The 24,000-nt window shown below is 33.9% G+C and overlaps 2 protein-coding genes across 2 annotated transcripts; one reads left to right on the top strand and one right to left on the bottom strand.

The window, feature by feature from the left end:
- Window positions 1-404: 404 nt before the first annotated feature.
- Window positions 405-10,786, bottom strand: nudt12 (nudix (nucleoside diphosphate linked moiety X)-type motif 12). Its single transcript, XM_051117319.1, has 7 exons — window positions 10,709-10,786; window positions 8,795-9,003; window positions 6,825-7,360; window positions 4,543-4,710; window positions 4,345-4,458; window positions 4,065-4,264; window positions 405-2,071 (listed from the first exon to the last, which is right to left on the bottom strand). Exons 2-7 carry the CDS (start codon window positions 9,001-9,003, stop codon window positions 1,961-1,963), a joined length of 1,338 nt encoding a protein of 445 aa, XP_050973276.1. The 5' UTR covers window positions 10,709-10,786; the 3' UTR covers window positions 405-1,960.
- A 582-nt stretch (window positions 10,787-11,368) lies between these two features.
- On the top strand, window positions 11,369-23,239 carry LOC127169739 (GRAM domain-containing protein 2B). The gene is made up of 14 exons (XM_051117320.1): window positions 11,369-11,546; window positions 13,728-13,847; window positions 13,927-14,014; window positions 15,309-15,378; window positions 15,479-15,582; window positions 16,017-16,112; window positions 16,202-16,273; window positions 16,353-16,421; window positions 18,555-18,669; window positions 18,761-18,865; window positions 19,261-19,351; window positions 19,897-19,998; window positions 20,234-20,309; window positions 22,859-23,239. The coding sequence occupies exons 1-14, from the start codon at window positions 11,419-11,421 to the stop codon at window positions 22,904-22,906; spliced, it is 1,284 nt and encodes a 427-aa protein (XP_050973277.1). The 5' UTR covers window positions 11,369-11,418; the 3' UTR covers window positions 22,907-23,239.
- The last annotated feature ends 761 nt before the right edge of the window (window positions 23,240-24,000 follow it).

The following is a 24,000-nucleotide window of genomic DNA, read 5'->3' as shown; positions in this document are numbered from 1 at the left end:
CAGTAATAACATTGTAACATTCAAAATGTTGGATTTTTTTTTAACATTCACTTATTAATGAGAGGATGCTGATTAGATATAGTACGGTATTATTAGAAAAAAATTAATGAACTATTATAATTCTTGTATTCACTAGTAGAATAATTCTTTCATTTTATTAACCTAGAATGCAAAATAGCATACTGATTTTTAATGCATTATGAGGGTAAAAATAAGACCAAAAAATAAATACAAATAACAAATCAAGATAATTATTATTTTAATTCATTTTTTGAATTTGAAGAACTGTAATTCCCGAATGGTCTTGGAAAACCGAGATCACATTTTAATGTGATTTCTTAAACTTGAAGAGTAACTCTTTAGCATTTTTATACTAAATATGCATTTTTCTAGTTATGCCAAAGTAGTCTTTTCTCATGTAGAAATTGTGAGTAAAAATATGGTCAAAAAAAAATCTACAACCTTGATCTTTATCCAGTAAATTATGGAGAACCAAAGAACAAAAGGTTGGGAACCACTGCTGTAAAGGACTGTACAAAACATGATTTAAGGCTGTAAATAATGAAAACATTGACAAACGCATGTTGAAATATGCTGTGCTGTATTCACAGTATTTCACAGTTACAGTATTGTGTAATGTCACAGTCATTGTGTTTCCTGTTTGCAACAGTCTACATCATGTATGAAGCAGCATATATGTGACCCTGGACCACAAAACCAGTCTTAAGTCACTGGGGAATATTTGTAGCAATAGCCAAAAATACATTGTATGGGTCAAAATTATTGTTTTTTTTTTCTTTTATGCCAAAAAGTCATTAGGATATTAAGTAAAGATCATGTTTCATGACGATATTTAGTAAAATTCCTACTGTAAATATATAAAAACTTAATTTTTGATTAGTAATATGCATTAGTAAGAGCTTCATTTGGACAACTTTAAAGGTGGTTTTCTCAATATTTAGATTTTTTTTTTTTTTTTTTTTTGCACCCTCTGATTCCATATATTCAGATAGTCGTATCTCGGCCATATGTGACCCTGGATCACAAAACCAGTCGTAAGGGTCATTTTTTTTCAAAATTGAGATTTGAATAAATAAGCTTTTCATTGATGTATGGATTGTTAGGATAGGACAATATTTGGTCGAAATACAACTATTTAAAAATCAGGAATCTGAGGGTGCAAAAAAAAATCACCTTTAAAGTTCTTCAAATAATGTTCTTAACAATGTATATTACTAATCAAAAATTAAGTTTTCATACATTTACAGTAGGAATTTTACAAAATATCTTAATGGAACATGATCTTTACTTAATTTCCTAATGATTTTTGCCATAAAAGAAAAATTAATAATTTTGACCCATACAATGTATTTTTGGCTATTGCTACAAATAAACCCCAGCGACTTAAGACTGGTTTTGTGGTCCAGGGTCACATATGTTAAACCATCAGCAACACAATATAGAATGAATTGGGAGGATTGTGTCCACTGGAGAAAACAATACAATTAGTTCAAGTTTATTTGTTTAGTGCTTTTCACCATACATACTGTTTCAAAGCAGATTCAGAGGAAATGGTTGTTTCAATGTTACAATCAGGAAATATTATTCTGTTATTAATCATAAATGAGAGTGTCAAAATAATGTCCTTACAGCAATAATATACAGATATTATAATATGTTCTGCATTTGGTTAATGTCATGCATTCACTTAAACAGACACAATAAACATGTCACGCTGCAATTTCAATTTGTGCTCATAATGATTACAATACAGTGTAAAGATAATGTTACAATATAAGGATATAAAACACATTTTGCTGTTGCATCATGATTCTAATTGGAGTTATATTGCTGCATTATCTTCTATAATCTAAAAAGCATCACACAGAAGATGCTGATTAAATCAATTTGATTAATACATCTTCTCATATGAACCGTAAAGAAGCATTTTAACCCCAATTCAGAGGTTTGCGTTACAGCCGGTCCAGTGTTTGAGCAGGTAGTGAGCGATGGCCTGTCTGGGCGGCATGATGAACACAGCCCGCTTGTCTTTCACAAGAGCGTCCATCACCTGAATAACAGAGAAACACAAGAAAAACTCTGTTCAGCCTAAAAATGTGCTCACCCACACAGGCCATCCAAGATTACGATGAGTTTGTTTCTTGATCAGATTTGTAGAAATGTGTCATTCCATCACTGGATCCTCTGCAGTGAGTGGGTGCCGTCAGAATGAGAGTCCAAACAGCTGATAAAAACATCACAATCCACAAGTAATCCACACCACTCCAGTCCATCAGTTCACATCTTGAGAAGACAAAAGCTGAAACAAATCCATCATTAAGACGTTTTGAACTCTAAAAAAAAGTCCATAATCCATAATAACACTTCGTCCAGTGAAAAGTCCATCTCCTGTTGTCTCTCACATCAAAATCCAGCAAGATATATTTGTTTATAGCTGTTTTGGCTTGTAAACGGTGCTTGATCTGTGCAGAAAAAGTACGAGATTAAAGTCTTACAATTTTGAGAATAAAGTTGAAATGTTTTAAGAATTTAAATTGTACAAATTAAAGTTATAATATTTTGAGAGTATAGCCTATATTGCGCATGCAAAGACCCAGATAGAGAGCACCAGAAGTTGCCAGGCCACCGGAATTTATTTGAATATTGTTGCCGCTTAAACTGAGGCGAATACAGCGATCTGTCATGCCACATTAAAGAGTGTGAAAAACACATTATTGTAAAAGACATATTGTTTGTATTTTGCTATAAAACTGGGATTTTGAAAATCGTAATTTCAACTTTATTCTATAATATTTTGATTTATTCTCAACTTTTAGTGAAATATTTTGATTTTATTCTCATAATATTTTTACTTTATTCTCGTAGTATTTCGACTTTATTCTCATAATATTTTGACTTTATTCTCATAATATTTCAACTTTATTCTCGACTTTATTTCATGAAATATTTTGACTTTATTCTCGTAATATTTTGACTTTATTATCATAATATCTTGACTTTATTCTTGTAATATTTCGACTTTATTCTCGTAATATTTTGACTTTATTCTCGTAGTATTTCAACTTTATTCTTGTAATATTTTGACTTTATTCTCATAATATTTCAACTTTATTCTCGTAATGTTTTGACTTTATTCTCGTAGTATTTCAACTTTATTCTTGTAATATTTCGACTTTATTCTCTTAATATTTTTACTTTATTCTCATAATATTTTGACTTTATTCTCATAATATTTCAACTTTATTGTCTTAATATTTTGACTTTATTCTCATAATATTTCGACTTTATTCTCGTAATGTTTCGACTTTTCTTGTAGTATTTTGACTTTATTGTCTTAATATTTTGACTTTATTCTCATAATATTTAGACTTTATTCTCATAATGTTTTGACTTTATTCTCGTAATATTTCAACTTTATTCTCGTAATATTTTGACTTTATTCTTATAATATTTCGACTTTATTCTCGACTTTATTTCGTGAAATATTTTGACTTTATTCTCGTAATATTTTGACTTTATTCTCATAATATTTCGACTTTATTCTTGTAATTTCAACTTTATTCTCAAATATTTCAACTTTATTCTCATAGTATTATGACTTTATTCTCTAAATATTTTGATTTGTTCTCGTAATATTATGATTTTAATCTCATAATCTTAGATTTTTTTTTTTTTACGTGGCACTAAAACACTGTCATACTTTTTCACTGGAGGAAGTGTTATTATGGATTATAGCCTCGTATTTAAGTTAAAAACAATTTTAGCAATTTCAACTGTTTCAGCTTTTGTCTTCTCAAGATGTGAACTGATGGACTGGAGTGGTGTGGATTACTTGTGGATTATTGTGATGTTTTTATCAGCTGTTTGGACTCTCATTCTGATGGCACCCATTCACTGCCGAGGATCCATTGGTGAGCAAGTGATGGAATGACACATTTCTACAAATGTGATAAAGAAACAAACTTGTTCTATTCTTGGATGACCTGTGGGTGAGCACATGGTTTTTGTCTGAACTCATCCTTTAATAACTGTCTGAGCCGCACCTGTTGTCGGGTAAACCAGCGCGCCTCTTCGATTTCGTTCTGGTCCACTTTGATGTCTGTCGTCGTAGCGACACAGTGGCAGCCAATCATCAGACAGGAGGGCATGGGCCACGCCTGACAGGACAGGTACTGCACGGGTCCCACCTGAATGCCGCTCTCCTCCCGCACCTCCCTCCTCACCGCCGCCTCCAGCGTCTCCCCTGAGCAACACACGGATCACACGCTCGTTATCAACAAGCCACGGACAAAGTTCAAATGCAGCGGCTTCATTATCAGATACCTGGCTCCACAAAGCCGGCGAGGCACGAGAACATTTTTGGAGGAAAGATCTTCTTGCGTCCCAGCAGGCACTGGTTCCCATCAGGATGGAGGACTAACATGATGACCACAGGATCTGGAGGTGCAGACAGACATGCGGCGCTTGTGAAAGATCACACTCCCTGAGCTCCGGCCGAGCCGTAACTGAGTGTTTACTTGCCAACTCTGGGATAACAGGTGTTATGGACGCCCTGGAGACTCTTGCAGCCTGCTCTCAAACAGGTCCTCTTGTAGCCGCCCTCTTCTACTTTGGTGTCGCTGCCGCACGTCGGGCAGAACCGGTAACGGCTGTGCCACGCGAGGACAGATCGCGCCTGGGCCACCACACCTGTGTGAACGATGGGAAAATAACACGTGCCTAGTTTTGATCCTGAGAGATTGTGCTAAAACAGTTAGATGAACACTTCTCAAGCTTTTTGACTCAATAATAGTTGAACTTGTGGACTAAAATAATTCATCTGCTGCAATAACAACACTAAAATCATAAAAACATTTTGTTACTTGAAATATATGCTAACTGAAATGAAATAAAATATTTTAAATAATATATTTTATTTCGGCTAATTGCCAAGAAACAATTCTCATTTTTTAATTTGATCTACTAAAATAACTACATTTTAAAATAAAAACAAATAAAAGGAAAACATTTAAAAACAACAAAAATAAATAAAAAGCAAACACACAGCCAAATTACTAAAACTTTAAAATTAATTAAATCAGAAAATATAAAAAATAATATCTAATATAAAATATTAATAAAAATGTATCTATAGTAGTAAAATAACACTGGCTTTGGTAACACTTTACAATAAGGTTCCATTTGTTAACATTAGTTAACTCCATTAGTTAACATGAACTTACAATCAAAGACACATTTATTATTAATTATTAATCTTAGTTGATGTTAATGTCAACATTTACTAATATATTAGTAAGATCTAATGTTTTATTTGTTAAATTATTGGTAACACTTTATTTTAAGGACTATCACTATTCTCACTATTAACTAGTTGTTTATTAGCATGCACATTACTAGCTAATTGTCTGTTTATTAGTACTTGTAAAGCACATCTTAATGTCTTTTTCTGCAGGACCATATTTTATATTTCAGATCCTCACACCTAAATTTACTACCTTACTAAATATTAATAAGTAGCAAATTAGGAGTTTATTGAGACAAAAGTCATAGTTAAAAGTGAGGATTGGTTCTCAATTTTAAAAAAAGTGTGACCATTATTATTAAATGTATTTGTTATTGCTAGCTGATGTTAGTTAATGCATTAACTAATGTTAATTAATGAGACCTTATTGTAAAATGTTTTGTTTTCTAAACTTATTTTAATTTACAGAAACTAAGTTAATTATTCTAACATTAAAAAATAATAATAATTAGGTTGTTTATTAAAATAATAAAATGTTCCAGTTTTAAGAGCTAATTGTTCGTAGCAAGAAATATCTTGCTTTTTACTTGTAATGCTTGTGTTTTCTTATTTTAAATCATAAATCACTTAAGCAAAAACTAAAGCCAATAAAACTAAAATCATAAAAAAATTTCATTACTTGAAACAAGATAAAAATGTATTGAAATAAAATGTAAATGTATTTTATTTCAGATAATAAAATTTCTAATTTTCATTAGTTTAACTTGAAGTACTAAAATAACAAGCTGAACAAAAAATACAGAAAATTAAAAATATATAAACTAATATAAATGTATAAAACTAACAATAAACTAAAATCAAAATTAAATTAAAATAAATAAAACAGCAATAGTATGTCAATGATACTAAAATAATGGTTACGCTTTATTTTACAGTACATGTACTTAAGTTTGACGCTGAACCACAAAACCAGTCATAAGGGTCAATTCTTTTAAAACTGAGTTTTATACATAAATAATAAACAAGCTTTCCATTGATGAATGGTTTGTTAGGACAATATTTGGCCAAGATACAACTATTTGAAAATCTGGGAAAATTTAGAAATTCTGAGAAAATCACCTTTAAAGTTGTCCAAATGAAGTTCTTAGCGATGCATATTACTAATCAAAAATAAAGTTTTGATATATTTACATTAGGAAATTTACAAAATATCTTCATGGAACGTGATCTTTACTTAATATCCTAATGACTTTTGGAATAAAAAATTTATAATTTTGACCCATACAGTGTATTGTTGGCTATTGCTACAAAAATACCTGTGCTACTTAAGACTTTTCTAAGAAAGTATTGGGTAATATAAGGTAACTACATGGGTTGAGGTTAGGTTTAGGGGTAGGTTCAGGGTTACCCAATAATACCCAGTTATTGTAATTACTATAATAAATATATAGTATGTACATGTGGAACATGACTGTAAAATTAAGTGCTACCAAAATGACCAATGCAACCACTGATCTGTTCTGATCACTGATCTACGTCTAACTATTTAGCGATGTCCTACCAGCATCATCGTCGCTCATCCTCAGGAGTCCCGGCATGGCTCCCTGAAGGAAGAAACTGTTGGGCTCTTTATCTTTGAGGAGTTGAGTAGGATCGTCTTCAGTACTGAGAGCAAACCACGCCAGCAGCCCATCGTCCTCCTGCTTCTTAACTCCTAAGAAAACCTCTATGGTCTGGCTGTTTGTCAGCAGCTCCTGCACCGCGGCGGATCTGAGTTTGCACAGCCTCACCTCCTCCACGTCCTCATCCGCTCCAGAACACACCAGAGGATTCAGAGCGTGGAAGAGCAGGAACACGGTCTCTGGAGCAGCTCGTTTGGCCGCCAGCCATTCGGCGTCGTTGCGTTTGTCGCTCATTCGGTCCAGGATCTCTCTGTTGAAGTAAATGTCCGGGTCTTCCACGCCTCTGTTGGGAAGAAGCTGACGGAGGTCATGATCCGGATTGCTGGACAGCAGACGGGCAATGTGTCTGTGACCCCAGAACAGAGCCACGTCTAGAGCCGTCTGACCCGACCGGTTAGTGACACTTGTATCACACCTGTGACATTCACATAATGAGAATAAATGTGCTTGTTTAATAATATGTGACTCTGGACCACAAAACCAGCCAGTCAATCTTAAAAATTGAGATTTATTCATCCTAAAAAAATAATAAATAAGCTTTCCATTGATGTATGCTTTGTTAGGACAATAGGACAATATGTGTTTGAGATACAACTATTCGAAAATCTAGAAACTGAGGGTGCAAAAAAATCTAAATATTGAGAAAATCACCTTTAAAGTTGTCCAAATGAAGTTCTTAGCAATGCATATTACTAATCAAAAATTAAGTTTTGATATATTTATGGTAGGAAATGTACAAAAAAAAAAATTACTTAATATCCTAATGATTTTTGGAATAAAAGAAAAATCGATAATTTTGACTGCTAATGTATTTTTGGCTATTGCTACAAATATACCCATGCTACTTAAGATTTTGTAGATTTCAAGGTTTTGTGGGATCAATAATAATTTGTTTCTTCTACTTATCAAGGTTGCATTTATTTGATCAAATACAGTAAAAACAGTAATACTGTGAAATATTATTGCAATTTAAAATAGCTGTTTTCAATGTGCATATGTAGTAAATGTAATTTATTCTTATGATATATATTAACAGTATTTTACTTGTAACATTTTTATTTACACTTATTTATGCTTCAAGTCACATGTATTTTTATAGTGCATTATACAGATACAGATTATTTCAAATACGGAATACAAAATACAAAAAAATGGTCCAAATTTAAGATTTATGCATTGAATTGCATATAGACTGTCCATGCATTTTAACATAAACTAATAAACTTAATGTGATTTGATTTGTCAGTCATATATTAAGGTCAGGTCAGATTTCTGAACTCAAAAATACTATTTGCATCTATTTGATTTTATTTAAGTTATATTTTCAAAATGCATTTATTTAAATTGCTTAAAATCGGTAAACACCATGAATGCAAAAAAATCTAAATATTGAGAAAATCACCTTTAAAGTTGCCCAAATGAAGTTCTTAGCAATGCATATTGCTAATCAAAAATTAAGTTTTGATACATTTACGGTAGGAAATTTACAAAATACCTTCATTGAACATGATCCTTACTTAATATCCTAATGAATTTTGGCATAAAAATCTATAATTTTGTAACTTAATTGTAAAAGTTACAATGTATTGTTGGCTATTGCTACAAATACCGGTGCAATTTTATATGCAATTCAAATGCATCAAATCTTACATTAAGGCTTTTTTTGAGTGCAGGAAAATAACAGTGTCAATCTTGTAAAATTTAGCAGTTATGAAACTAATTCAGTATAAAGCAGCTCTCAGAAGACAAGAGTGTTATGATTAGTTACAAAACAGGTTTTTGTGTTCTCATCTGATGGTGTCAGTGCAGTCAGATCTGTAATATGTTCTGAATATGAATGGTCTCTTACCCGCTGGACAGCAGGACTTTGGCCACATCATAGTGTCCATTTCTGGCGGCCAGCATTAAAGCACTCCAGCCCTGTTCTTCTCGCCGGTTCAGCAGCTCTCTGGACTGAGAGATCATGAGCGACACCGTCTGCACGTCTCCTGTGGACGCTGCATCCAGAAACCGCCGCAGCAGATCACCGCTGACACTCATCTGGATGCTGCTCATCATCTGATCAAATCATGATATTCAAAGAGCCAGTTAAGAAATGGACATCAATGGTCTTTCCAAAACAAGACTTTTAAAGTAAAATTTGTGTGTGTATATATACACAATACCAGTCAAAAGGTTTTAAACAGTAAGATTTTTAATGTTTTTTAAAGAAGTCTCTTCTGCTCACCAAGCCTGCATTTATTTGATCCAAAATACAGCAAAAGCAGTACAATTGTGAAATATTATTGCAATTTAAAATAGCTGTTTTCTATGTGAATATCTGTTAAACTGTAATTTATTTAAACTGTGATCAAAGCTGAATTTTCAGCATCATTACTCCAGTCTTCAGTGTCACATGATCCTTCAGAAATCATTGTAATATGCTGATTTGCTGCTCAACAAACATTATTATGTTGAAAACAGCCGAGTAGAATTTCAGGTTTCTTTGATAAATATAAAGTTCAGAAGAACAGCATTTATCTGAAATGGAAATCTTTTGTAACATCATAAATGTCTTTATCATCACTTTGATCAATTTAAAGCATCCTTGCTAAATAAAAGTATTCATTTCTATCATTTCTTTCCTCCAAAAATAAATAAATAAATGTACAGACTTCAAGCTTTATACTTTTAACTTGGTATATTGTATAATGTTACAAAAGCTTTTTATTTCACATAAATGCTGATCTTTGAATCTTTCTATTCATCAAAGAATCCTGAATATTATTATTATTATTATTAATAACAATAATAATTCATTGAGTAGCAAATCAGCATATTGGGATGATTTCTGAAGGATCATGTGACACTGAAAACTGAAAATTCAGCTTTGAAATGTATCCAAACAGTTTTTTAAATAGTAAAAATATTTCACAGTTTTACTGTTTTTGCTGTATTTTGGATCAAATAAATGCAGGCTTGGTGAGCAGAAAAGACAAAAACATTACAAATCAAAAACTTTTTGGTAGTATGTAAGAATCTATGTAATAAAGCTGTTATAATAATAAATTACTTAAATTACCACTACTAATTATTCATATTATTTATATTTTGATATAACTGTCAAAGTATTTTCATGATCTTTTAGATATCTTAAAATATTATTATTTATTTTTTTTATTATTATTATTATTATTATTATTTATTTTTTTTGCTGTAAACCACTTGCTATTATGAGGAATCTCAGCACAGAAGTGCATAAACACACTTTAAAGTAGTTCCACATCATGGTTATTCTTTATGATTTATAGTAACAACTTTTTAATTGCATTCCCTCCTTCTTCCTAACATAAACACATTCATTTCAGTCCTGATCAGTAAAAGATTTCCGAATTAGAAATGAATTTCGCCACTCAGCAGGACAGAATAACTGCTGACAAAACTCTATAGACTAGTAAACTACATATATTTTCTTCTGTCTTTTTTCTTCTGACATTTTTAAGCAATAAGTAAATTCACGATTACTTAATTTATGTATTTCACAGTTCTTGATGAGGACAGTCACACAGAACATCACATTCAGTAAGTTCTGTTTTCATTAAAATGTCTTTTAATTTTTTTTGGAAGAATGAGCAGCAGTAATGACACCTAATTTGATCAATGACAGATTTTATATTAATGTTTTGTATTAAATACAGCCATTTCTCCACATTACAATAATATGACAATAGTATCTGTGCATTTTATTATTTATTAAAATGGGCAAATAAATATAACTACTCACCGGCCGAACTGTTAATGGATTTCATAGGTTGGGTTGAAGTTCAAAGTGTTTGTTTGACGTTTTGTAACGCGTCTGTATGTCGCGCGTTTATGACGCACTCAAGCGCCTCACACGCGTATTTCTGCGCAACCGCGACACCTGGCGGACACAAGCACTAATTACAACCTAGTGCAGATGGCAGTCAAAAATTAGAATTGAATGCTCTCATAATCTTCAAAACCTTATAATCCACATAGTTCATCTTAAGTTCTCGAATTTCAAATATTATTTATAATACAACATTTTTCAAACATCATTTATGTGTGTTTTTTTTGTAACAAAATGTAAAAAAAAAAAAGTTCACTTTTCCTAAGAGATTTGGAGTGGATATTAAAGGAAAATCAGCACTTATGCCAGACATGTACACATTCCCAGACTACATTTTGTTTCATTTCAAAGTTCATCACTTTACTATAACTCTAAAAGTTGAAAATATGCTAATAATACAAAACGAGTAGTTATTTCCAAACTATTTCCTATGTTTTTGCATAGATTTTTACATTTGTTTAGTCATTTTGGGGATGTGATCATCTCTTGAGCACAGTGTGTTTTTGTTTAGTTGTAAATCTGCTTTAGTCAGCAAAACAGCAAAATTACTGATTAACTCGGAGCTGATTGTGGATCAGAAGCTCCTCAAAGAGCCTCAGAAACTCTGATGAGATCCAAAGCAGATGTCCACAGTCATCCTGATGGAGAAACATCTGGTTTCTGAGGACTCTGTTCAGTGCAGAAATGATGCGGTGAGACCCATGTGCTCCGTTCCTCCACATCAGCAGATGAATGAATGTGTGTTACTGCGGTAAGATCACGCATCTTCTCTCATTCAGTCAGATTCAGCCATGAGTTACAGAATAATGCAAAATGCATGATCATTATTTTATTGATGTAAATCAAGCATGGTGTCATTCTGTGTGCTATACATCCAAGTTGGTTTTTAAATATCCAAATTTATACAACATGATATTATGTAATATCATGTTGAAACAGAGATCTTGTTTGTTGACTTTATGTGAGCAGCAGGACTTTGTCTTGTGTCTTTTGGCAAACACTGAACATGATGGTGAACCGCCAGTCAGTGACAACAGACAGACACAGAGGAATCATTCAGAATAATGCTGGATTCGTGATTCAGATCCAACCACCATCACAAAACTTTCTCTCAGTTTCATCTACACTCTTAAGAAGAAAGTTTTTTTATTTATTGGAAATGACAGTTCGAAGAACCTTTATATAATGCTCTTTATAGAAGAAAAGATTATAAAATGTTCTTCACACTAAAAAAAAAAATATTCTTTTAAGTTTTGTTCACTGAAAAGTTTTTTTGGGGAACACATCATTGTGAAAACCCCCATTTGGGACCTTTATTTTTAAGATATAGTGAGTTTGAGACTGTTTGCGAGTCTAATTGACTGATTCATTACAAGGAATCAGTTAGAGAGTCATTTGTTCATGAGTCAGACTCCATTGTTCATACTGTAGTCATTAGACTGATTCAAATTGTGAGTTTGAGACTGTTTGCAAGTCTTTTTGACTGATTCATTACAATTAATCGTTTAGAGAGTAATTTGTTTATGAATCTGACTCCATTGTTCATACTGTAGTCATTAGACTGATTCAAATTGTGAGTTTGAGACTGTTTGTGAGTCTTTTTGACTGATTCTTTACAAGGAATCAATTACAGAGTTAACTGCTCATGAATCAGACTGATTCAGATTGTGAGTTTGAGACAGTTTGTGAGTCTTTTTGACTGATTCATTACAATTAATCGTTTAGAGAGTAATTTGTTTATGAATCTGACTCCATTGTTCATACTGTAGTCATTAGACTGATTCAAATTGTGAGTTTGAGACTGTTTGCAAGTCTTTTTGACTGATTCATTACAATTAATCGTTTAGAGAGTAATTTGTTTATGAATCTGACTCCATTGTTCATACTGTAGTCATTAGACTGATTCAAATTGTGAGTTTGAGACTGTTTGTGAGTCTTTTTGACTGATTCTTTACAAGGAATCAATTACAGAGTTAACTGCTCATGAATCAGACTGATTCAGATTGTGAGTTTGAGACAGTTTGTGAGTCTTTTTGACTGATTTGTTACAAGGAATCAGTTAGAGATTAATTTCTTCAAGAGTCAGAATCCATTGTTCACACTGTAGTAGTCTGAATGAAATTGTAAGTTTGAGACTGGTCATGAGTCTTTTTGACTGATTCATTACAATTAATTGTTTATTGTTATTTGTTTATGAATCTGACTCTACTGTTCACACTTCAGTCATTAGACTGATTCAAAATGTGCGTTTGAGAGTCTTTGTGAATCTTTTTGACTGATTCATTATAAGGAATTAGTTAGAGAGTCATTTTTTCATGCATCAAACTCAACTGTTAATAACCTTTATTGGCACTGATGAACTTTTAACATTCATGGAACCACCACTACAGGTTCTTTTACAATGCAAAAATGTTCTTCATACAAAGATAAAATGGTTCTTTTAAGAACTGTTCACTGAAAGGTTCATAAATGGCACAATGTCCTTCATTCAGAAGCAAGAAGTGAGTTTGTAGTGCATGAGATTGAGTTTGCTGAAAGACTCTTGTTTCAGTAACACTAAACCGCAGCTTGAATGTTCTGGTGTAACTAGAAGAGACGGGTCAGGTTAAATAACGTGTGACGTAACTATTAGCGGTAGAGGAAATGGTAAAGCAGCACAGCTCTGTCATTAGGCAACAGTAAAAGAGTCCAGTGAAATGAACCAGTCTTCCAGAAATGGTTAGTGTTGTCATAATAAGAGTTATCTAGACAATGTTTATATGCTTGACGGATCTCCATAGGATCTCAGCAGGCTGAAGTGTTTTCCAAGGTAACATGAGATGTTTGTGCTCAGTCCTGTTGCTGTTTGCTTGTAAATTTGTCTTAAACTGATATTTGATGAAATGCATGTGTGTATTTGAACGGATCTGTCTGTTTCCCATCTGTTTTACAGTCAGTATGCGGAAAACATAGACGAGGAGGAAGGACAGAAGATGACGAGGCCCGACGCTTTCATCTCGCTGGACGCTGAGGCTGACGTCTCTGTGAGGAGAAGAAAAACAACCCTCGTCAGGTCAGTTCACATGGTTTTAATCACACATAACTAACACGTTCACACAGCAGCTTCACTCCAGATGTGTCTCCTGATTCAGATCCAAAACATTTGATCCATCACTGCTTCTGCAAGTCCAGAGTGACTCTGAATCCAAGTGTGAACGCAGGAAGCCGCAGCCCTGTCAGGTATGTCTCTATGTAATCATTCATATGTGACCCTGGACCACAAAACCAAACATAAGGGCCAGTTTTTTAAAATTGAGATTTAAACATCATCTGAAAGCTGAATAGTTTTCCATTAATGTATGATTTGTTTGGATAGGACAACATTTGAAATCTGGAAACTGAGGGTGCAAAAAAAATCAAAATATTGAGAAAATCACCTTTAAAGTTGTCCAAATAACGTTCTTAGCAATGCATATTACTAATCAAAAATTAAGTTTTGATATATGTACGGTAGGAAATTTACAAAAAATCTTCACGGAACATGGCCTTTAATTAATATCCTAATGATTTTTGGCATAAAAGAAAAATCGATAATTTTGATCCATACAGTGTATTTTTGGCTATTGCTACAAATATACCAATGCTACTTAAGACTACTTAAAGTTTTTGTGCTCCAGGGTCACATATACTATTCAAGTTCTTATTATTACGTTAAAAAAAAGTGTAGGATTTATTTTGAAACAATTTTCACTCATAAATTGCTGGTAAATTTCACAAATAATTACAAAGAATTGGCAAGAAAAACATTGATTTAAACATGAAATTTTGATACAACAAAACTTAAATAGTATTTTTGTGTAAACATACTCCAGTAATTTTTTTTTTTTCATTTACTATTTCGAAAAAAAAGTGTATTTTGAATAGTTTTTATATTTCCTGGTTTAATTTTATTTTAGTTAAATTTTGATGTATATTTTTATCATTTTTATTATTTTTTAAATGTTTTTGAATCTATTTACAGTGTATAGCTAGTATATTTCACAAATAATCGCAGAGAAACCGCAAGTAACTCATTAAATTATTTCTATTACTTTTTTTTTAAATGTCTTTGAAAGATTTTATACTCATATTGCTAGTAAATTTTGCAAATAAGTACAAAGAAATGTGAAAATGTAACACATTGAAATAACTATGAAAGTAGATAAACTAAAATAGTATTTTATTGTAAAACATACTCCAGTCATTTTTGTTTCATTTACTTACATTTTAATTATTTTTATATTTTCTGGTTTCATTTTAATTCAGTTAAAGTTTAATTTCAAGTAAGAATTTTTTATGGTTTTAGTTTTATTTAACGTTAAAAGAATAAAATGCGAATTCTCTCTTAAATTGTGTATCTGCTTGATTTAGATTAATACAGATATTTGGAACTCAGATCTTAGTTCAGCTGGACAACAACCAGGAGGTTTTGTTTACAGTTATTAACTGTAATTTTTGATCTACACCTCTGAATATGCATCATGTTGTGTTTCAGTCTCTGCGCACTAATATCCAGTACCACAAAGTTTTTAAAGACATAAGTGAGGACGAACAACTGAGGCAGAGTATGTACGACCAGTTTGATTTGCTTCACCAGTGATTATTTCACTATTATTGAACATGTAAAGAAGCTTTGATTTTATTCTTGTATTTTCCTGCATCCAGGTTACACGTGCGCCCTGCAGAAGGACATCCTGTACCAGGGGAGACTGTTTGTGTCTGATAACTGGATCTGTTTCCATTCCAAAGTGTTCGGAAAAGACACTAAGGTAATTTTTAATGTTTATGAAAGAATTTTCATCAAGGTTGCATTTATTTGATCAGAACAACTGTAAAAATGATAAAATATTTTACAATGTAAAATGATGTTTTCCATGTGAATTTGTTAAACTGTAATTTATTCCTGCGATCAAAGCTAAATTTTCAGCATCATTACTCCAGTCTTCAGTGTCACATGATCCTTCAGAAATCATCCTAATATGCTGATTTGCTGCTTAACAAGCATTTATGATTATTATTAATGTTATAAACAGCTGTGCTGCACAATATTTTTAGATGAACATAAAGTTCAAAATAAGCATTAATTTGATATAGAAATCTGTCAGTTTTGAATTTCATGTGCTCATGCTGAATAAAAGTATTAATTTCATTAAAAAATTGGTAGTGTATTTAAAGTATATGCATCATATTGTTTTTCGTTCAGATTGCGATTCCAGTTTCTTCAGTAGCAGTCATCAAGAAAACAAAAACTGCCATCTTGGTGCCAAATGCACTGGTTATTTCTACCGCACACGATCGGGTAAAGACATTTCACTCTCATGTGAATAAACGCATGAATTTGTCTGTAAATGTGTGTCTCTCTAATTACTGTTATTGTGTTTTTTACAGCATGTGTTTGTTTCGTTTCTGTCTCGAGACACGACCTACAAGGTTTTGATGTCTGTTTGCCCTCATCTGGTTGTAAGTTGTTCAATAACACACTGAATTCAGTTCAGCTGAATTGTACAGATTCTGATGAATAACTGTGGGCTGATTGTAGGAGAAGAGTCCTGGGATCAGTCAAATCCCATCCCAGAGCCTGAGAGGACATCCAGCGTCTCTGCCGACGGTACGAGTGATTCAGACTGACCCGACTGTCTTCATTAAGTCGGCTTGAGAAAGATAACTTACTGATAAGCTGCTGCTGCTGCTGCTGCTTCTTCTGAGCCAAAATTTTGTCAGTATCTCCTTCTAGAGCTAGAGCAATAACCAAACTATCAAAACCACCTAAAATCCCATAGACTTTCATTGAGGGGGTGAAAACTTTTATACAAAGAGACTTGGTGCATCTAAGCTGTTAATTGCTATAGCAAAGCTTAACAACTCCCTACTGAAAAAAACAGCTAAAACCAGCCTAAGATGAATGGCTGCTTTGGCTTTTTAAAGTGGTTTAAAGTGGTTTTGGCCACTTTTTAGCTGTTCAGGCTGGTCTTAGCTGGCCAAGCTGGGAAACCTGCTAAAAGACCAGCCAAGGTTAAACCAGCTAAGACTAGACAACAAGTCTAGGCTGGTTTTTACTGAATCAACTGGTTTTAGTTGGTTTAAACATGCTAGTCATTCTAGAAACATGTTAATCATGCTAGCAACATGCTAATTATACTAAAAACACATTACCAGCATGCTAGTAACTAGCTAATCATGCCAACAACTGCTAGTAACTTGTTAATCATGGTAACAACATGTTAGTAACATGCTAATCACGTTAACAATATGCTAGTAATATGCTAATCATGATAAAACATGCTAGAAACAAGCTAGTAACATGCTAATTGATGCTAGCAGCATGCTATTAACTTGCTAGTCATGCTAACAACATTCTAATAACATGCTAATCATGCTAGCAATTATTTGTTTATTATTTGTTAATTATTTGTAATTATATTAACAACATGTTAGTAACTGGCTAATCATGTTAGCAACATGCTAGCAACATGTTAATCATGCTGACAACATGCTAGTAACGTTAATCATGGTAGCAACATGACAGTAACTTGCTAATCGTGCTAACAACATTCTAGTAAAATGCTAATCATGCTAGTTACTTGTTAATTATGGTAACATCATGCTAGTAACATGCTAATCATGCTAACAACATGCTAGTAACATGTTAATCATGCTAACAACATGCTAGTAACATGTTAATCATAGTAGCAACATGATAGTAACTGGATAATCATGCTAACAACATTCCAGTAACGTGCAAATCATGCTAGCAACATGTTAATCATGCTAACAACATGCTAGTAACATGTTAATCATAGTAGCAACATGATAGTAACTGGATAATCATGCTAACAACATTCCAGTAACGTGCAAATCATGCTAGCAACATGTTAATCATGCTAGAAACATGCTCCCTGGTGAAAAAAACAGCATATGCTGGTTAGGCATGTTTTGATGCTGGTTTAAGCTGGTCCTTGACCAGCAACATGACCAGCTAAGACCAACATAAACCCTCAAAGGACCAGCTTAAACCAGCATCAAAACATACCTAACCAGCATATGCTGTTTTTTAGACCAGGGCTAACAACATGTTAATCATGCTAGAAACACGCTAGCAACATGCTAATCAGGTTATAAACATGCTAGTAACTTGCTAATCATGCTAGTAGCATGCTTACAACATGCTAATCATGCTAAAAACATTGTAATCATTAAAATTTACAACAATTTGTTCAATTCTCAGCGCATTTTCACGTGTATGAATGATTCTGAACACACTCCTAATTCTGTTTTTTTTACTTTTTCCACTTCTTTGCAAGTTAAATGATACATTTTAAAAAACTGACTTCTGTCATTTTCATAAGTGCAGTAACGCTCCTACATATACACTGAAAAGATGAAATGAGTTTCATTCTTATTTTGTGATAAAACTGTGTGATCCCTGGTGAAAAAACCAGCATATGCTGGTAGGTATGTTTTGATGCTGGGATGCTGGTTAGGTAGGTTTTGATGCTGGTTTAAGCTGGTCCTTTGCTGGTTTATGCTGGTCCTTGACCAGCAACATGACCAGCAAAAACCAGCAAAGGACCAGCATAAACCAGCATTCCAGCATCAAAACATACCTACCAGCATATGCTGGTTTTTTCACCAGGGATGGAACATTTTTATTGATGTTTTGATCAAATTAGGAAATATTAGGCTTTTTTGCAAATCTTGATGCAGGGTTGTGCTATATATTCACACTGATGTCTGTGCACAGGATTTCACAGCAGATCTGTCAGATTTGGACGGTCCGGTCAGACAGACGGGTCAGCACATGGACGACAGCAGCAGCTCCGACTGTGCAGAGTCACCGGATTTCATCAAAACCCCAAGTGTGTTTTAAACACCATGATTTTGAAGTTCAGTGAGGTTCTGATGTGTTATTGGCTCTTTATTCTATCTCAACATGTGATTCTTTCACAGAATTCCCAAAACGATCTCAAGCTTTTATTGACGTGACTAAAAGAGACAGTGAACTGGATTCTCACACACAAGAAAACAACACCACTGCCAACTTACCATATACTGGTAAAACACACAAACACACACACACACACACAGTCTGGTTTATTATCTTTGTGGGGACTCTCCATAGGCGCAATGGTTTGTATACTGTCCACACTGTATTTTCTATCCCCTTACCCTAACCCTACCCCTAATCCTAACCCTTACAGAAAACTTTCTGCATTTTTACTTTCTCAAAAAATCTCATTCTGTATGATTTATAAGCTTTTGTACCCATGGGGACCGCAGGCTGGTCCCCACAATGTCAAAAATTTCAGGTTTTACTATCCTTGTGGGGACGTTTGGTCCCCACAATGTAGCAAAAACAAGTACACACACACACACACACACACACACACACACACTTTGAGTCTCTCTAGGATCATCAGGCATCAGTGATTTGCTGCTGTGTGTTTTAGGTTCTTCAGGACTGGCGGAAGTAGTGTTCATGAAAACACTGCGGCCGGTGTCTCTCTCTCTGAATGCTCTGGTGTTGATCTATCTGTCTCTGTGAGTCTATAAACACTTCAGTTCTCATTCATTTATACATTAGTGCTCAAATGTTTGGGGTACATTAATATTAAGTAATTTTTTTTTTTCATCAAGGATGCATTAAATTGATCAAAAGTGCCAGTGAAGGCATTTATAATGTTACAGAAGATTTCTATTTTAAATAAATGCTGTTCTTTAGAACTTTTTATTCGTCAGTGAATCCTGAAAAGTTTCCACAAAAATATTGCGCAACTGTTTTCAACATTACTAATAATCAGAAATGTTTCTTGAGCAGCAAATAAGCATATTAGAGTGATTTCTGAAGGATCATGTGACACTGAAGACTGGAGTAATGATGCTGAAATTTCAACTTTGATCACAGAAATAAATGACATTTTAACAGATATTCACATAGAAAACAGCTATTTTAAATTGTAATAATATTTCACATTTTTATTGTATTTTTGAGCAAACAAATGCAGGTTTGGTGAGCAGAAGAGACTTCTTTCATAAACCGTGTAAATCCAGACTGAGTTGTGTTTGGGTTGCTCTTGATATTTCAGGGTTTGTGTCCTGCTGTTGTCCTCCTGTTACATGGCATTTAAGATTGTGTCTCTTGAGGAACGTCTGACATCTCTTGTGTCAATGGAGTTTCCACATAAAAGGTAAAGGTGAAAATGATTTAGTGGCTTTAACAGTAATTAATTAATAATTGTATAATTTGAGTTATTTGGTAAACCAGACTATCAGAGCACACCAGGTTCTGGAAGATCATCAAATCTTTGTTCATATTTTTTAAGTATTCTAATATTTCATGTATCATATAATCTGTTTCTGTTGTATATCTATGTGTATTAGATATCATATGGCTAAATGCTGTATGTGTACTTATGATTCTAGAGATGAAATCCTGTTTGCTGGAGATACAGCTGAGATCTCCTCGGTTCTTTCTGCAAGTCTTCTGAAGCTGGAAAAGGTTTGTCTGTATAAACACAACTGCACTCTATGTCTCAGAATGGCAAGGATTGGTTTTACTAATCAAACATTCATAATAATTAAACACACTGGCACAAATGTACTAAAAATGTGTTCAGGCCATCCAAAATGTAGATAAGTTTGTTTCTTCATCAGATTTGTAGAAATGTGTCATTCCATCACTGTCTCACCAATGGATCCTCTGCAGTGAATGGGTGCCGTTAGAATGAGAGTCCAAACAGCTGATAAAAAGATCACAATAATCCACAAGTAATCCACACCACTCCAGTCCATCAGTTAACATCTTGAGAAGGTGAACAAGGTGAAACAAATCCATCATGACATTTCCACTAAAATACAGTATTATATCCATAATCCATAATAACGCTTCCTGCAGTGAAAAAATCGGTCTCATCTGAATCAAGAGTGAAATCTGCACAGATCAAGCACCGTTTACAAGCCAAAACAGCTCTAAACAAAGATGTTGCTGGATTTTGATGTGAGAGATGACAGGAGATGGACTTTTTCACTGGAGGAAGCGTTATTATGGATTATGGACTCGTATTTGAGTTAAAGGAGAAGTCCACTTCCAGAACAAAAATGTATAGATAATGTACTCACCCCCTTGTCATCCAAGATGTTCCTGTCTTTCTTTTTTCAGCCGTAAAGAAATTATGTTTCTTGAGGAAAACATTTCAGGATTTTTCTCCATATAATGGAGTGATATGGTCCCCCGAGTGTGAACTCTCAAAACGCAGTTTAAAGGGGTCCTATTATGCTCTTTTTCGAAGTCTTGATATTGTTTTGGGGGTGTATTAGAACATGCTCTCATGCTTGGTGGTTTGAAAAACGCATAATTTTTCACATAATTTACATTATTACAATACCTTTCTCCCAACCTGTAATAATACGCTACAGTAGTGTTGAGTCCCATCCTCAGCCTGCGAGATCGCAGATGATTTAATTATTTTACATACTTAGTTTCATTGCCTGAAACCAGCTCCAGCATAAGGCTAAAAGCAGCCTAACATTATCAGAAAACATCATCACTGATTAGCCTAGACTATTCTAGTGCAAGTTTATGCATTTTAAAAACACTTGCATTATAAGTGAAGCTAACGTTATCAACACTGTATGATGAATAAATATTTTACCACACACTGCACACGTCTGCGGCGTGTTGCGGCTCCAACGCGGCAACCAGAGTAGATTGCGGCTTCGGCATGTGTTTCGACTCCCTGTACTGCACACGTCCGCTGTGCGTTACAGCTCTGAAGCGGCCGCTCTAGTCAATGCTTGTGTTTATACCCGTCACTCAATAGCTCATTGAAGCGGCTTTCCGTGCTGCATCGCTAAAGTTTGGCTAATCCCCCACCTCATCCCTACACCCCCAAACAATCTGAATTTCCGTAGGCAGAATTTCACTTAATGATATTCTAATGGACCGCGCTGTGACATCATTGCATGCGGAAAACAAACACTGTAGTCCAAAGGAGCCGTTTGTTGTAGTTCTTGGAAAGAGTTTTCTATAAAAAGAAATATATCCCTTTGAAGTAAACTTTGAGATTTGTAACTTTGTAGATATTTTTTTATGCCCAAGCATACATACCACACACTGACTAAAATTCAAAAAGTGAAAAAGCATAATAGCACCCCTTTAAATGTGGCTTCAAATGATCCCAAATGCAGTGGAAACAATCCCAGCTGAGGAAGAAGGTCTTATCGCGAAAGGTCGGTTATTTTAATAAAAATAACACAATTTATATACTTTTTAATCTTAAACGCTCGTCTTGTCTTTTTCTCCCTGAACTCTGTGTATTCTGGCTCAAGACGTTTAGGGTAAGTTGAAAAACTCCAATCGTATTTTCTCCCTCAACTTCAAAAATCATTTCAAAATCATCCTACATCGCTGCAGAAGTACAAACCCAGTCTTTGCAAAGTGTTTTGCCTTACAAAAAAGGCAAAACAGCGATATAGGACAATTTTCGTTTTGCTAGATAAGACCATTCTTCCTCAGCTGGGATCGTTTGCAACCGCATTTGGGATTGTTTGAAGCTTATGAAACATAATTTCTTTACAACTGAAGAAAGAAAGACACGAACATCTTGGTTGACAACGGGGTGAGTACTTTATCTGTCAATTTTTGTTCTGGTAGTGGACTTCTCCTTTAAAAACGTCTTGTTGGATTTGTTAAGATGTTAACTGATGGACTGGAGTGGTGTGGATTACTTGTGGATTATTGTGATATTTTAATCAGCTGTTTTTTTGACGGCAGCTCTCATTTTGATGGCACCCATTCACTGCAGAAGATCGATTGGTGAGCAAGTGATGGAATGACACATTTCTACAAATCTGATGAAGAAACAAACTCATCCTAATCTTGGATGAACTGAGGATGAGCACATTTTCATTTTTGGGTGAATGATTCCTTTAAGCTTTGTGAAGATAGATTCACAACTGGTTTAATGATGATCATGCACAGTGATTATGACAATGAATGATCACTGACAGTCTGAAGCTCCTCTGAAAAACACAATCATGCTTTTCCAGATTCACAGAAACCTGCAGAGACTGCTGGAGACCATATCTAAGGTCTGAATGAAGATCATTCGGGACATTAGGGTAGTTCTCTCAAAGGAAAACCCATGGAAATGAAAGCCATTTCAGTCACTGTTATGATTTTACACTGTTTGTAGTGACACATTTATTGAAAATTTAGAAAGTCAGACACATGAAATAAACATTAGTGTTTTCACACATCTGACTGTTTATAAACTAGTATATAAAATGAAAGTAGCCTGATATTTGACTTTGTATGAATAGACTGTACAGTGATTCTTGCTGAATCTCATTAGATATACAAGTAAGATATGAACGAAAAGCTGTGCATTATTGTCATTGGGAGTGAATAAAGTTTGTATAGAATATGAATGCTTTCATGTCATCAGTGTTTTGTCAGCACCGACCGTGCATCACAACGACTCAGGAAAGTTTGAGATGCTTGTCATCGTGGGGCGAACCGGATCTGATGATTATGTGTGTGATTATTGTGATTCAATGATGCACAACCTGCAGACGTTCCCTAAGAAACACAAACTCTGCTGCTTTTATTTGTCTGTATGAAACAGGATAGTGAGTGAGGCGTGTGGAACTAATATGAAGAAAAACAGAGCATACTGATCATATGAGAAAAGACAAAGCGGTTTTCCTTATCCCGTGTGCTCTGAAACACAATGTTCTTTTGAGGGTGGTGGTTTGCGAAGGATCTCTTTCAGCTCGGCATTGTAAAGAGTGAGGTTGTGAAAGAGCGTGTTGTGTTATATGCTAATGTGACTGAATGTCATCGCTCCTCTCCACAGAAAACCATTGTTTCTCTCTGAAATGGAATGAGGACGAGTGCTGGGACGGGGGGAGATTGAGGTTTTGAGCTCTTAAACATCATGAAAATACTTGACATATAGTTGACTTTAGTAGTTTACTTTTTTTTAAACCCAATTTCAAGAAAATGTGTATTACGGGAAAGTACAGATTTTTAACTGCTGTAACTGGTTGCCTTTTTCTTTTTAATCAATTTTTGCATCAAAAATGTTTTTTTTTTTTCCAACAGAACAAATATATATTTCAAAATATATATATATATATATATATATATATATATATATATATATATATATATACATACATATATATAC

Source organism: Labeo rohita, chromosome 8 (assembly GCF_022985175.1).
Source record: "Labeo rohita strain BAU-BD-2019 chromosome 8, IGBB_LRoh.1.0, whole genome shotgun sequence".
In the NCBI taxonomy this organism is placed as follows: domain Eukaryota; kingdom Metazoa; phylum Chordata; class Actinopteri; order Cypriniformes; family Cyprinidae; genus Labeo; species Labeo rohita.
This window is presented reverse-complemented; position numbering and strand designations above follow the sequence as displayed.